Source organism: Pimephales promelas, chromosome 5 (assembly GCF_988280905.1).
Source record: "Pimephales promelas chromosome 5, fPimPro1.hap1.1, whole genome shotgun sequence".
In the NCBI taxonomy this organism is placed as follows: domain Eukaryota; kingdom Metazoa; phylum Chordata; class Actinopteri; order Cypriniformes; family Leuciscidae; genus Pimephales; species Pimephales promelas.
The window spans coordinates 28946353-28960329 of record NC_142773.1 but is presented as its reverse complement, the minus strand read 5'-3'; the positions used below and the strand labels follow the sequence as shown (position 1 = coordinate 28960329).

Below are 13977 nucleotides of genomic sequence, written 5' to 3'. Positions count from 1 at the left end.
GATTCGGCGGGCTCTGGACGTTTACATGTTTTTCATGGGGGAGATTAATCACTTTATGCAATTAGGTCTGGTAAATACATAAAATACCATAATAAATGTGTACACATTCCATTATTAAACTTATTAATCTTGTTTTAAAAATCGTTTGGTATGCTTAAAATATTTACTTTTATAAACTCAAATATGCTGTTTTTTCATAACACCCCTATATTTTTGCAATATGTCACGTGTGGGAGGTGCGTCATTTCCTACGCGCTTATTTACATCAATAAAAGCGCCAAATACGAAACACTTGTGTCTGTATTATGAGCGTTTCATTTTGTAGCACTAATTTTAAAATATTTTATTTATGAAGATGTGTAATTTAATGATCGATTTAAATATATAAGTATCAGAATGTAGCTATACTTTCTACACTTTCCTGTAACTGTTTTTTTTAACTTGTTGTAACTAATATTTTATCATTATAGATCTAACTTATTCAGTTACAGGTCAAACATTTTTAAAGTGCTGTTAATAAGAACTAATAGGATGTAACCAGGATGACACATGAAGTGAAACTTCAAAATCTAATAAAATGCAGATTATCTCCACAAAAATAAGTTAAGCATTAAACCTTTTATTGCAATGTGCTCTGGCTGGCTCCAGGATATGTCAGTCAGAAGACATCTTCACGGATAAAGAAAATGAAAAGAAAAATATCTATTAAAAATATATGTGGATTTTTGTTGGTATGAAAAATGGCTTATGTTAGCCTATATGTGTAAATAGCCAAAATAAGGTTACTTAATGGTGATTTGAGGACAAAAAAGAAAAAAAGTAGCCTATATATCACGAATTTAATTTGTCTTCTCTTCACAAATAACATAGACCTACTATCTTTTCTCAATTGGAAATGCTCGAAAAGCAGCACAATTATTAATGTAGCCTAGAAATAATAACAATGTGAGGGTTAGGTTTAGAGACAGCGTAATAAATGATGAAGCTTATAAGAAAGAAAGAAAGAAAAACATTTATTGGTGCTTTATTAATAGCTTCAGCTTCATGTCTGTGTTTGTTTGTTTGCCTTTCACGTGTTGAAGTGGCTGCCTCGGTGAATGTGATTTCCCCTGGGTAAAGAGCTGCAGAAATCTACAATCATAAAAAAATAAGGAAACGGGGTAGCATATAATCAAAAAACGTAGACGAGAAAACATCTCAGTTGTCTATGTCATTGAAATGTGATATGGCAACACTTTCGTATCAATGTGGTCGAGGTGGCGACTTGAGAAACTGCAATAGCGCGGTCAGTCACTCCTCTCTTGCACGAGATCCTGATACTCAGGATATTGTTTTCTACAGATTTGGGTGACACAACCGTCGCTGAAGAAAAAGTTTTCTTTCCTAAGGTAAGTGGGAAGGGGAGAAAAACATAAAAGCTGTTGTGGAGAGATGCCGTGAATACGCGCTTGTGTAGCTTAAATCTGACATGCAGCGCTACAGGGCTATAGAGGCTACCATTGAATGATGCTGTTGGCTGACATATAATAGTTGAAGTAGCCTAATAGCCTATGAATGTCACGTGGAAGTTAGTATTTCTATTTCATTGGGCTAAATTGAATTACATTACGAAATTATAGTGCGAACCATTTACGACTTTGGAACTTAATTGTTAAATGTCTTAAAAATAATTTAAGCTTCAATGAAAATCAGTGCCAGTGGTCAAGAAAAAAATTTTCCCATTTCATAGTCGTAATTTCTTTGCACGAACAAATTTTGTGAATGATATGAAATATAATAGGCCTATTGTTACAAATGCTTCTGTGAGTCGCGCTATCAGAATTCAGAATGTTTTGCATGCGCATGTAGGCTACTCGCTTACTTACCCTGCATATGTTAATTGCTAGGCTGCTTGAGTAACATTGATGCTTAGCAGCATATGTAAATCAATGCACAAAAGTAGCCTACCTTCACAGAGCAGTTCAGTGCTGTACCTTTTGATGCAGCTTGGCTAGATCACGGATTTAAAGAGTAGCCTATGATCATGCACTCATTTGCAAATTAAAACGTTTTTCAAATGAACAGTACAACACTCGAAAATAATGATTCTTTATTGGTATTGATAGTCCACGAAGTAGCTTTCTTTGGAACCTAAAGTTCCATTCCTCAAAAGGTTAGGCTATTTATAGTGGGAAAAGGTTCTTTAATTTTTTATTTTTTTTAATGTTGTTCACATAAGAAAACCATGGTTCTTTTCAGAACTATTCACAGGAATGTTGTTCTTGAATTGCATTGATACCTTTTTTTTTTTAAGAGAAAAAAGCTGTTTCATTTTCAGAATTCTGTTTCATTTCACACTCAGAAAAAGCTGTTTCATTCTGCATGGAGTAGTAGGTCATCTCCTGATGGTCACTGCCATATTGAGATCATGGTATGCCTTAAAAATAATAATAATAATAATATCAGCAATATTTTTTTAGTGCTTTCACCCAGTGCTCATGTCTGATGGTTTATGAAGAATAAACTTAAAAGTACATGTAAACAAAACAGAACATCAAACAATAACAAATATAATGTACATTACACAAGAACTGAACTGAACTTAGACATGACAGCATGTTCACAATTCACCAGACAGTCCAGACAGGAGTGCATGTGGAAATACAAAAAATCCAAACAAGTCCCTGCTGGAGTGATTAAACAAACTGTGACGACCCGCAGCTCCCATGCCACAGATCAAGGGAAAAAATTAATCCAATACCCAGCGACCACAGGGAAGATCTCATGGCCTTCCGATCACAGTGCAGTGCAGCAGCCAGACCTCATGAACCACCAACAATGCATAAAAACTAATTGGGATTGAATCCAATAATGTCTGTCATATAAACGTGAGTAGCGGAAACAGAAAAAAAAACATGAAGTGGCAAAACAAAATGAATGCATCAACAGCAATAGTGTCAAAAGTTAAAAGTTAAATGCCCTTTTCACTAGATGTGAATTAAGTCTATGATGTCCCCAGAGCTCAAAACACCCCACAGATATTTTACATAGCATGTTTTCAAGGGTGAGACACGCACTTTTTGTGTCTGTTCCTTTAAATGCGAATGAGCTGCTGCTCCCTTCGCAGAGGGCGGTGCTTCGATTACCTCCTCACACAGATATACTCACTGATAATTTCAAAAACTTTTAGCCTTTTATATTCAAACCGGATTCAGACAATGGAGAGACTCAAGAAGTGACAACATGTAGGATGCAACAGGACATTTCTGAATGGTTAGTTGATGTATTTATGTAGCTTATGTCTATCTTCTAGTCATTGATTAGCATATTGAGAATGAGAATGTGACATCACGCGTATCACTCCGCGTTGCAATGTGGAAAGGATTCGCTATTTTGGAAGGATACGCCATCCGTTGTCATGGTTACTTCGACCATGAGAAATAGTGACAGAGAAAGAGAGCAGCTGGATATTTGTTTGCTTTTTTGTGATACGGCACAGTTTCTTGGGAATAAATGAAGAAGGGGAAAGTAAGGGGCTCTATCGGGAGAGACTAAATAACAACACCAAGCAGCTTTATTTAGATAAACTACTTGACATCAACAACATGGACCCATGACCTGCTACAGAATGGACGAAAGACCCAAAGCACTAGCACCTTTCAGATACCCTGACATAGTCAATTACCTGGTTTATGGTATCAGTGCTTAACATTACTGCCTAGACATTACAATGGAAGAGTTCAAAAGCTTTGAGTCATTAGAAGCTCATGAATAATTCTGCTGCGGCTGGGTGCAACATTTCTGAAACCCCCAAACCTGTAATGTTAAACTGCTAGGGTTGATGTTTCAGGCCTCATTCATATGTGGAAATAAATCTGATATGTGCATTTGCACCTGCCGTGCAACGTCAAGCGGACAGATCGGACATGCCCCTGTCACTGCGAGTCGTACGTCATTAAAAAAAGTGTCTTTTTAAAACATTTCCCGTTACAGATAACAAATGAAACTATAACAAATTAAACAACTCTAGTTGAATAACAGAGTATCGTTCGTTTGTGTTAAATAAAAGGCAAACTGTGTAAGGAAAAAATGTAAGGAATTACATTTTTTTCTCGTTAAAATGTAAGGAAATACTAAGTTGCACTGTCTCTCTTTTGCCATTTCTGGAATGTTTAGTCGCGCCTCTGTGAAGTTCTGAAGGTGTTGCCCCTGGCAACCGATAGCGTCTCCTACCATCATGGCCGACCCTGCGCAAATCGGCATGTGACTCCTAACTCTGACTCAGTTATGCCATGATAATCTATAAATTGCATTTCCAGGGGCGGGGTTTATTTACTTTTACATTTATTAATTTAGCTGACGCTTTTATCCGCGACTTACAATTGCTATATGTCAGATGTCGCACGCCTCTGGAGCAACTAGGGGTTAAGTGTCTTGCTCAGGGACACATTGGTGTCTCACAGTGGATTCAAACCTGGGTCTCTTTAGACCAAAGGCATGTGTCTTATCCACTGTGCCATCACCACCCCATGTTTATATACATTTTAGGGTTGGTGATGTTACTACCCTGGGAGGAATGTCCTGTAGTCTATACCAGCCATTTGTTGTAGTCTTTAAAGGGTAACTAAACCCCTGGTCAGAGCCTGACTCCACCCACTGGCGATATTTGAAAAATGCTGGAAAAGTGGGCAGAGCCCAGCGGAGGGAGGCATGCACCTGAGACGCATCTCTTTGTATGAAACTTGCCTACGTCACCAACAACCACTGTGTCTCGTACCACCGCAAACATCCAATAGGAAAATTCAACTGCAGTAGCCACCGTTCAACCTGAAGAGGGCAGCACTAAGACGTTTTTACACCATATATTGTAGAAATAGAACACTTTATAAACAAATGCCAAAAAAGTTACTCGAATCAATGACTGGTATTAATAAAGATCCATTCTTACAGATCATTAACTAAAAAAAGTTGGTTAAGTGTTTAGTTACTCTTTAAAAAGCCATTTCATTAAAAGAAAATATCTCCCTTTGCTTTGAACTTTGAGCGTTGTAACTTTGCAGAAGTTGTTTATGCTCAAACAGCAACATTACTCACTAACTAAAGTTAGAAAAGTGAAATCATAATCAACCACCCCTTTAAAACTTACTGAGTGCACCTTGAAAAGTGAGAACTAAGGAAGTGCTGTAGGTTTAGCATGTTGCATATGCACACAACAACAAAGTGTGATTTCTGTGTGATTTACAACTTGCCAAAACAGTGTAAAGGAGCATTGTGTTAATGAGCAAGTCTGTAAAAGCAGTTAAATGAACCCTTGTCACCTATTTAAGGAATCTGCTGTGAAGAGAATTGCCAGTGTGATTAGGGTGAGCCCTCTGATGCTGCTCTGTTTTAACTGCCATTAAAGTATTCAAAGAAGAGGACATTAGCTATGTGAAAGCAGATGATACATCTCTTGGATGTCTCATATTTGATTTAAGGAAATTATGTGGTTTATGAAAGTCGAGTCCACGAGACGAAAGGAAGTAAGCAAGTGTTTCACTTTCAGTTCCTGTTTTAGGTTTTGCAATTCTTTTGTAGTCCTTTTGCTGATTGGTTCCCCCTGTTCTCTAGTCTTGATTTCTCCAAGGTGTGTTTTGTTATATGTTAGCCTTGTGTATTTATACCCCTGTGTTTCCTGTGTTCTTTGTCAGGTCTTATCCATTAATGGCTTCATGTTGGTGGTTGTCTCTGTTCTGTTCTGTTCACAAGAAAACGTGACTTTTGACTGTTTCCAATCTTTGTAACTTTTTATTAATAAAACTTGCATACTGCACATGATCCAGCTCTACCTTATGTCTGAGCTCTCCCAGCGTGACAATTGTAGCCTAAGGCTTATGAACAGTACCTCTTCTGGCTGATGAATCTCTTTTAAAGTCACTAAAAAATCTAAATTGACAATTGCTATTTTAAAGTAATATTGCAGTATTTATTATATGATTTCACATCATTATTTTTTTTACAAATTCATGTGGCCTTATATTTAATCAAAATAACTTTCCTCTTGCAGCGACATCTCTTCTCCTATGGTGTGTTTACTGGTGCAAAGACATCCTGTCATTCACTTGACATCACAGAAATAACAAATGACAACTATCCAATCAATTCCAGAGGTACAAAAGCTTTTATATTTATAACTTAAATAAAAAAGAGGTCAAATATGTATATTAAAAAATATTGCAACAATTTTATGGTGATTTTTACTGGCTGACTGTACATTACTCCTACATGTCTAAATAGTAAATTATATAATTTTTATTGCAGATTCTACAAGCAAACATTCAGTTTCCAATGTTGATTAAGTATCGCTATTTTTTTTTCCATAGCACAGAATATGTGTAGAAGCAGATTTGTTTTACAATCTCTATTTTCTTACTTTTTCTACAGCTGTTGCAGTCCAGCAAAGCTCGTTCTCGTCATTTTGTAAGTGGTGTTAAGTGGACATAAGTGCACTCAATAACATGGCTGATGTCAGCCATAACAGCTCCTTTAATCAAAGCTCAGAATATGGAAATGTCTACTGGCCACAGACAGTGTTCAGTGTCTTGACGTTCACACTGCTGGCAATGCTTGTGGTGGCTACATTTTTCTGGAACATGCTCGTCCTTGTCACAATTCTCAGAGTCAGAACATTCCACCGTGTGCCCCACAACCTGGTGGCATCCATGGCCATATCTGATGTTATGGTGGCTGCTATGGTGATGCCTCTCAGTCTTGTCCATGAGCTCAACGGTCGGAGATGGAAGCTGGGCCGAGCTCTCTGCCAAGTCTGGATATCTTTCGACGTCCTGTGCTGTACGGCCAGCATTTGGAATGTGACCGCAATAGCCCTTGACCGTTACTGGTCCATAACGCGCCACCTGGAGTACACGTTGAAGACCCGAAAGAAGATCTCTAATGGGATGATTGGCTTGACCTGGCTGCTCTCGTCTGTTATTTCCCTCTCCCCTCTGTTTGGCTGGGGTGAGACCTATTCAGAGATGGACATGGAATGCCAGGTGAGCCAGGAGCCGTCTTACACCATCTTTTCCACATTCGGGGCCTTCTATCTGCCTCTCTGTGTTGTGCTGTTTGTCTACTGGAAGATATACAAAGCTGCTAAGTTCCGTATTGGATCCAAGAGGACCAACACCATCACTCCAGTTGCAGAGGCTGGAGAGGTATAAATGATACTGTATGTTGTGAAATGCTTTTTCTTAATGCAACAACATTTTAGGACCTTTATCTGCACACACCAATGTTTTAATTTTTGTACAGACTGTACAGCACAGAGAACTTGTTTCTCAATATTTTAAAATTCCAGAACGTATTCTATTAATTCAAACCAGACTGTTCATATTCCTCTTTACATTATTATACAGATCGTCACTAGACAGCAATTCAATAGGCAATTGAACCTGAACGTCCCATTAGCTTGCTCTATTACCTTGAAAAGCATGGTAAAATCTCTGAGCATGTCACAGCACTGTGGCGAATAGTAATCCTGTCACCTTCCTTAGATAAGTTCCTCATAATTTTCCATTCTATTACCATCCTGTTCTACTTCATTGGGTTTAGGAGTGATTGTCAAAGGTTTGACACAGAAACTTTAAGGGTTTAAAAGCGTATGCTTAAATGGCTATTTTCATGGCCATTCTAATAGTGCAGAAGTCCTATGCAATTTCACATTATGTTATCTAGACCATTGAATACATTGCACAAAAAACCTGTATGAATGCATGAGTGGGGTCAGCATGTCATGCATTGAATTCATTGGATTGGTTTTCTTTGTAGACTGTTTTTATCTATATTCTCTCTCTAATTAAATCATTCAAGAATTGAACACTATTCAAAAAGCTGGGATCAGTGTACTTAATACTTTTATTCAGAAATGACGTATTAAATTGATCAAGGGTGACATTATAACATTCGCTTTGTTACAAAAACTCTATTAATTTATCTAATTTAAATTAAATATTGTACTTTTGATCTTTCTATTCATCAAAGAATCGCCAAACATGTGTCATGCTTTCCACAAAAATATTTATTTTCACAAATTTCAACTTTGATAATAAGAAATCTTTCTTGATCATTAAATCAGCGTATTAGAATGATTAGAAGGATCATGTAACACTAAAGACTGAACATTTCCCATCACATAAATTGCATTTTAAAGTAGTTCACTTGTAAAAAACTTTTGCTGATAATTTACTCACCCCCATGTCATCCAAGATATCCATGTCTTTCTTTCTTCAGTCAAAAAGAAATTAAGGTTTTTGATGAAAACATTCCAGGATTTTTCTCCATATAATGCATTTTACTGTCTGGTAACCAAACAGTTCAAGGTCCAAAAGACAGTTTCAGTGCAAACTGCAAACTTTTCAAAGGACTTTAAATGATTCCAGACGATGAATAAGGGTCTTATCAAGCGAAACGATCGCTCATTTAAAAAAAAAAAACAACAAAGTTTAAGTTTTATAAGCTCAAATGCTTGCCTTACTCTGTTCTGTGATGCGCGTTCGTGACTCTCCTGTTCGAACTCGTTCATCAAAATGAACAAATCTTTTCCCGAGTCAAGTCGTTCATTTCGTTCGTTGAATGAACCAAATGACACGAAAAAAGATTTGTTCATTTTGATAAATGAGTTCGAACTTTTTTTTTTTTTTTTTTTTTTTAAATGAGCGATCGTTTCGCTTGATAAGACCCTTATTCATTGTCTGGAATCGTTTAAAGCCCTTTGAACAGTTTGCAGTTTGCACTGAAACTGTCTTTTGGACCTTGAACCATTTGGTTACCAGTAAAGTGGATTATATGGAGAAAAATCCTGGAATGTTTTCATCAAAAACCTTAATTTCTTTTCTACTGAAGAAAGAATGACATGGACATCTTGGATGACATGGGGTAAATTATCACCATGTAAATTATCTGAGTAAATTATCAGCAAATTAATTTATTAAAATAGAAAACAAACATTTTAAATTGTAATAATACAGTATTTCACAATATTACTGCATATCTTCTGCATGCCTTGGCGAACAAGCGATTTCTTTTGTTAATTAAAAACAAAATCTTACAGACCCCAAACTTTTGAACATTAGTGTAAATATTTCAAATGTAATATGTAAATGATGTTCATATTCAATTCAATTCACATACTGTATAAGCTATATGAGGACACATGGAATGTAGAGGAATTGAATGATTTTATTCAAGAAGAAAAGGTTTGAATCCACATACTGTTGTTTATTTGATTATAATCTATGCTCCTGACTGATCCTCTCAAGACACATGTGTTCCCTCAGGTAAAAGAGGCCTCCAGGCAACAGCCTCAGATGGTGTTCACGGTCCGCCATGCTACTGTGACATTTCAGACTGACAGTGAGACGTGGCGAGAACAGAAGGAGAAGCGAGCGGCTCTGATGGTGGGCATCCTCATCGGAGTGTTCGTCCTGTGCTGGATCCCTTTCTTCCTCACCGAGCTCATCACTCCGTTGTGCTCCTGTCACATTCCTCCGATATGGAAGAGTGTCTTCCTCTGGCTGGGCTACTCCAACTCCTTCTTCAACCCGCTCATTTACACAGCCTTCAACAAGAACTATAATAACGCTTTCAGGAATCTCTTCTCCCGCCAGCACTGAGAGACCAGTTTAAACCACCCATTTAGAAGTGTGGTTATCTGAGCTCTTCAAAAAGCACAGCTTTACAAACGGAATGATGTCTGGGCTTTTAATGCCAGGAAAAGTGACCAATTGACCCAGTGTCTAACAGTGAAGGACACTCATCAGAAATGTCAGTCTGTCCTCTGCATTCAATGAATATAGACTGATTCTGGCATTTGACAGTCCGTTACAGTTTGACAATTTTAAGTATACTAGTTTTAAAACATTATGTGACTTCAGTAGAAATGACTTCAGTAGAATGAGTATAAATTGAGTATCTTCATAACACTTTCTTTTTGAGAAATTTATTCAGCAAGGGTGCTTTAAATCAAGTGACAGTTGGCATTTAATTATACAAAAGATTTATATTTAAAATAAATGCTGGTCTTTTGATAAAATCCTGTAAATAAGTAACAGTTTCCACAAAAATATTAGCAGCACAACTGTTAACATTTGTACAAAAACATTTTTGAACAGTATAAAACTGTTAAAATAAACATAAACTGTATATAATTTTAGACAGTGAGCTAGAACTATATTTATGTTTTTATAATAACTTGAATAAAAACATGTATTTAATTATTTGGGGGTATCGAATTCTTACTTCAAAAATAACTTCCCAATGAATTATTACGTTTAAAATGACCCAGAAATACATGTGGCAATTGGCATCCCTTTGATAACTGATGATTTTAACTAAGATATGTTTTAGGATTTGGTTACGTTTTGATTTACAGGCACATTGTACCTTTTGTTTAGGCTATATCATTTACCTTTTATGTTATTCATTGTACATTATTATAGTTTCTGATTACAATGCAGACATATTCAGAGTGGTGCAGATGGATTTTTGTTATATTGTGTGTTAATCTGAAAGATATAGCTCCTTAAAATGAATAAAATAAGTTTTTCATATGGTCTCTGTTTTGATAGAGTGAAAATGGAAATGATATTACAGCTTCACTGATAATATTTATGAAGAACTGTTTGATTCTCATGTTCTCATCAATTTTAGCTGATGACCAAGCCAGAACCTTTCCAACTATGAAGTGAGCAGCTACATGTAATTTAGACTTTGACTGAACTCATCTCTGCTTTTAGAATTTTAGAATGGTGGATCAGCAGCACTTATTCCCCCTATAATGTCCGTCCAAATTATATTGGGCCACTTGACATCTGTAAAGAGCCTGGATTTTCATTCAGTCCCATCCGTGTCTGAAGCTCCCACTTGTACATGAAGTGCTCATCATTACGAACGGAAATAGCAATATAAATAGAAGCAATTTTGATGAGAATACTAAAGAACAGATGAAGGGCTGACGATACATTGTCAAATATTTGGGCCTTAAAGAAAATTCAGCCATTGTAAGGATCAGCTGTATTCAAATCGAATACTCTCATTCCATTTCAATGAAGATGCTTCAGGCTCTGAGTATTCATATTAAGATATCTGTGCATGGGAATGAACTGTACCTTATTCAGCTGTTTGTTCTATCTTACTGCACGTGAGACAAGATCCATGAGACAAGAGACTGACAGACCAAAGGCTGATGGCTGCAAATGGAGCTTTGTAGAGTGCTTTTGAGCTAGGTTGCAAGCAACACACTCCAACAAAAAAAAAGACGTTTTGGGGCTAATTGAAGTGAAGTAGGTAGGAAAATTGTTGGTGGTGTGAGAGACATGAATAATGGATGCGACACCTGCCTAAATGGCACCTTCCCCTTTAGCAGAGATGGAAAGGATAGAAAAACATCTGACTCACTGAGGAAATAAATAGATACATGATCTTCATAAGGTAATAAATTATGCTAATGACCAAACACAAGAGTGTAGAGTAATTATATCATGGTGTGGCTCAATTACCTATTATCAAATATTATTTATATTATAAAACAGAACAGGCATGTAAAATACGGATCTGTTTTTGAAGCAGTGGTGTGGGTTGACATTTATTCACAAAATCCTGTTCCAAGGACAGATGTATCTAAAACATTTGTCTTAGTGGATGACAGAACACATTTTTTTTTTCTTTTTTTTTTTTTTGCTTTTCAGAGAGCTCTGTCGTGATTTCAGACAAGTGAGCTGAGACTCGTGGAATTCAGAAATGAACTTTTCACAATGTTCATATTCTTCAGCCTTTAGAAATAAAGAGATGGAAGAAAATGCCATTGTCAATGGTAACCTAGGAAACGTTATCTTTGCCAACAAATATAACGCACATTTTATTGGATTATGAGAAAATAGCTATGTCAGATCCATTCTTTGAAATATCCCATATGACATTCCTTCACTGCATATTATGGGTCGCCACTTTTTCTGTGACGCCGATGGCTAAAGTCGTTTTAAAAATCTACATCTATAGCTTTATCAAAAGGATACACTGTCAGAAAAAAAGGTACAAAAACTGTCACTGGGGCGGTACCATTTCAAAAAGGTACACTTTTGAACCTAAAGGGTGCATATACCATAATTGTACAAATATGTGAAGGTACCAATATGCACCCTTTAGGTACAAAAGTGTACCTTTTGAAAAGGTACACTCTAAAAAATGCTGGGTCGTTTTAACCCAATTTTGGGTCAAATATGGACAAACCCGAAATGTTGGGTTAAAAATGTAATGTAAAAATTTAACCCAACGGCTGGGTTAGTCCATATTTGACCCAAAGTTGGGTTAAAACAACCCAGCATTTTTTAGAGTGTACCGCCCCAGTGACAGCTTTCGTACCTTTTTTTTTCTTAGAGTGTAGTTTAACCAAAAAATTAAAATTCTGCCATCATTTACTCACCCTTGCCTTGAGTTGTTCCAAACCAGTTCTGCTGAACACACAAGAAGATTGTATAACCAACAGTTGATGGGACCCCATTGACTTTCAGAAATTCATTCAGGTTTGGAACAACTTGAGGGTGTTTAAATTATGGTAGAATTTACATTTTAGGGTTAACTATCCCTTTAAGTGAAAGTTAATAAATTCAGGTCTTGCACATAGCCTATTTGTTTTTACAATATAAACTGACTTCATAAAAATCTTGAAACAGACCGCAACTGAATGGTTTGTTGCTATAAAGACATTCAATAAAACAGGTTAGTCCTGCATAAACATTTGAGACTTTTATTGTCACACAGCAAGGCATATTTTGCATGATGCTCAATAAAAATACCACAGAAATCATAACAATCATAAAGAGCAGAACTGGAAGTAGAGCAAAAAGTTGTGCGTATACTTTTTTTTTGCAATAGTTGAGAGATAAATGTGGGAGGGAATAAACTCATATCATTTTGTTTCTGACACAAAACTCATATTCTATTGTGTTGTATCTGATTGAATATAGTTACAGCAGTTGCATCAGCTGAAAGTGTTTGTTGTGAAATTTCTTGAATTGCTGTTCAATTATATCCTGATTGGGCTGTGTTGGTGTATTATTTAAAAAGGCACGAAAAGATAAGATTGGGAGACATACTGCCAGATTTTCTTTTCTTCACTTTCTCAATTACATGTGTATGCATGGAAAATATCAACTATCATAAATGGATAACAGTGTATTTCAAAACAGCATTTTAGTCGAAAGGAATCAAGCAATGCAGATTTTTGTTCTCAATCTAACTGCAATGTCATTAATATATTGCAAAGTGTTATCTCCCTGCAGATATTAAGCAATTAATTTTTCAATTATTATCAAATTCTTTCACAATAATTTTGATATTATATAGCTTGATTAATAAGAAAGATTGTCTTGGTTTTAGATTCAAACAAGAACAATGTAATTGATAATTTTTTTACTCCCATCTATTGCTCAACTGACACTTAATTGAATTTTTAACTACTCTGCAGAACTTTAATAAGTAAATGATGTATAATAATTGTGGGACAATCACAAAATTGATTCCCCGTGAATGTCTATAAAAATACAACATTCATAGACTCTCTATCAATAACTTTGACTGCACATAACTGTAAATGTGCAATAGCTGACTATTCATTTATGTATCTTTGAATATTTTTATTTGGAAGGCCTTTATTGCAACTTTGTTTGGCTGCTGTGTTATGCAAACCTGCCCCCTGGTGTAAATACAAGGGAAATACATTGCCTGAGGATTAAAGATTCGTCAAGATTAGCCTATCAGCACAGCCAGAAAAGTGGTTATATGCATTCAATACCTATTTTTATATATAGAAAAAAATACATATATGTAGGCTACTATGATGTTGAAAATCGATGTTGCTCCTTCATATTTTTGTTATAGACTATATTTTTTTCCCAGGATTTTTTTCCTTGATAAATAGAAAGATCAAAAGAACAGCATATGTTTGAAATCTAATTCTTT

The 13977-nt window shown here is 36.0% G+C and overlaps 1 protein-coding gene across 2 annotated transcripts; it reads left to right on the top strand.

The window, feature by feature from the left end:
* The first annotated feature begins 1272 nt into the window (after positions 1 to 1272).
* On the top strand, positions 1273 to 9836 carry htr5aa (5-hydroxytryptamine (serotonin) receptor 5A, genome duplicate a). 2 transcript variants are annotated; one of them, XM_039677909.2, is made up of 4 exons: positions 1273 to 1388; positions 6026 to 6128; positions 6280 to 7175; positions 9297 to 9836. In XM_039677909.2, the coding sequence occupies exons 3-4, from the start codon at positions 6477 to 6479 to the stop codon at positions 9630 to 9632; spliced, it is 1035 nt and encodes a 344-aa protein (XP_039533843.1). In that variant the 5' UTR covers positions 1273 to 1388; positions 6026 to 6128; positions 6280 to 6476; the 3' UTR covers positions 9633 to 9836. The 2 variants fall into 2 exon arrangements, with proteins under 2 accessions (XP_039533843.1, XP_088987390.1); XM_089131264.1 differs by lacking the exons at positions 1273 to 1388; positions 6026 to 6128 and having other exon boundaries at positions 6190 to 7175.
* The last annotated feature ends 4141 nt before the right edge of the window (positions 9837 to 13977 follow it).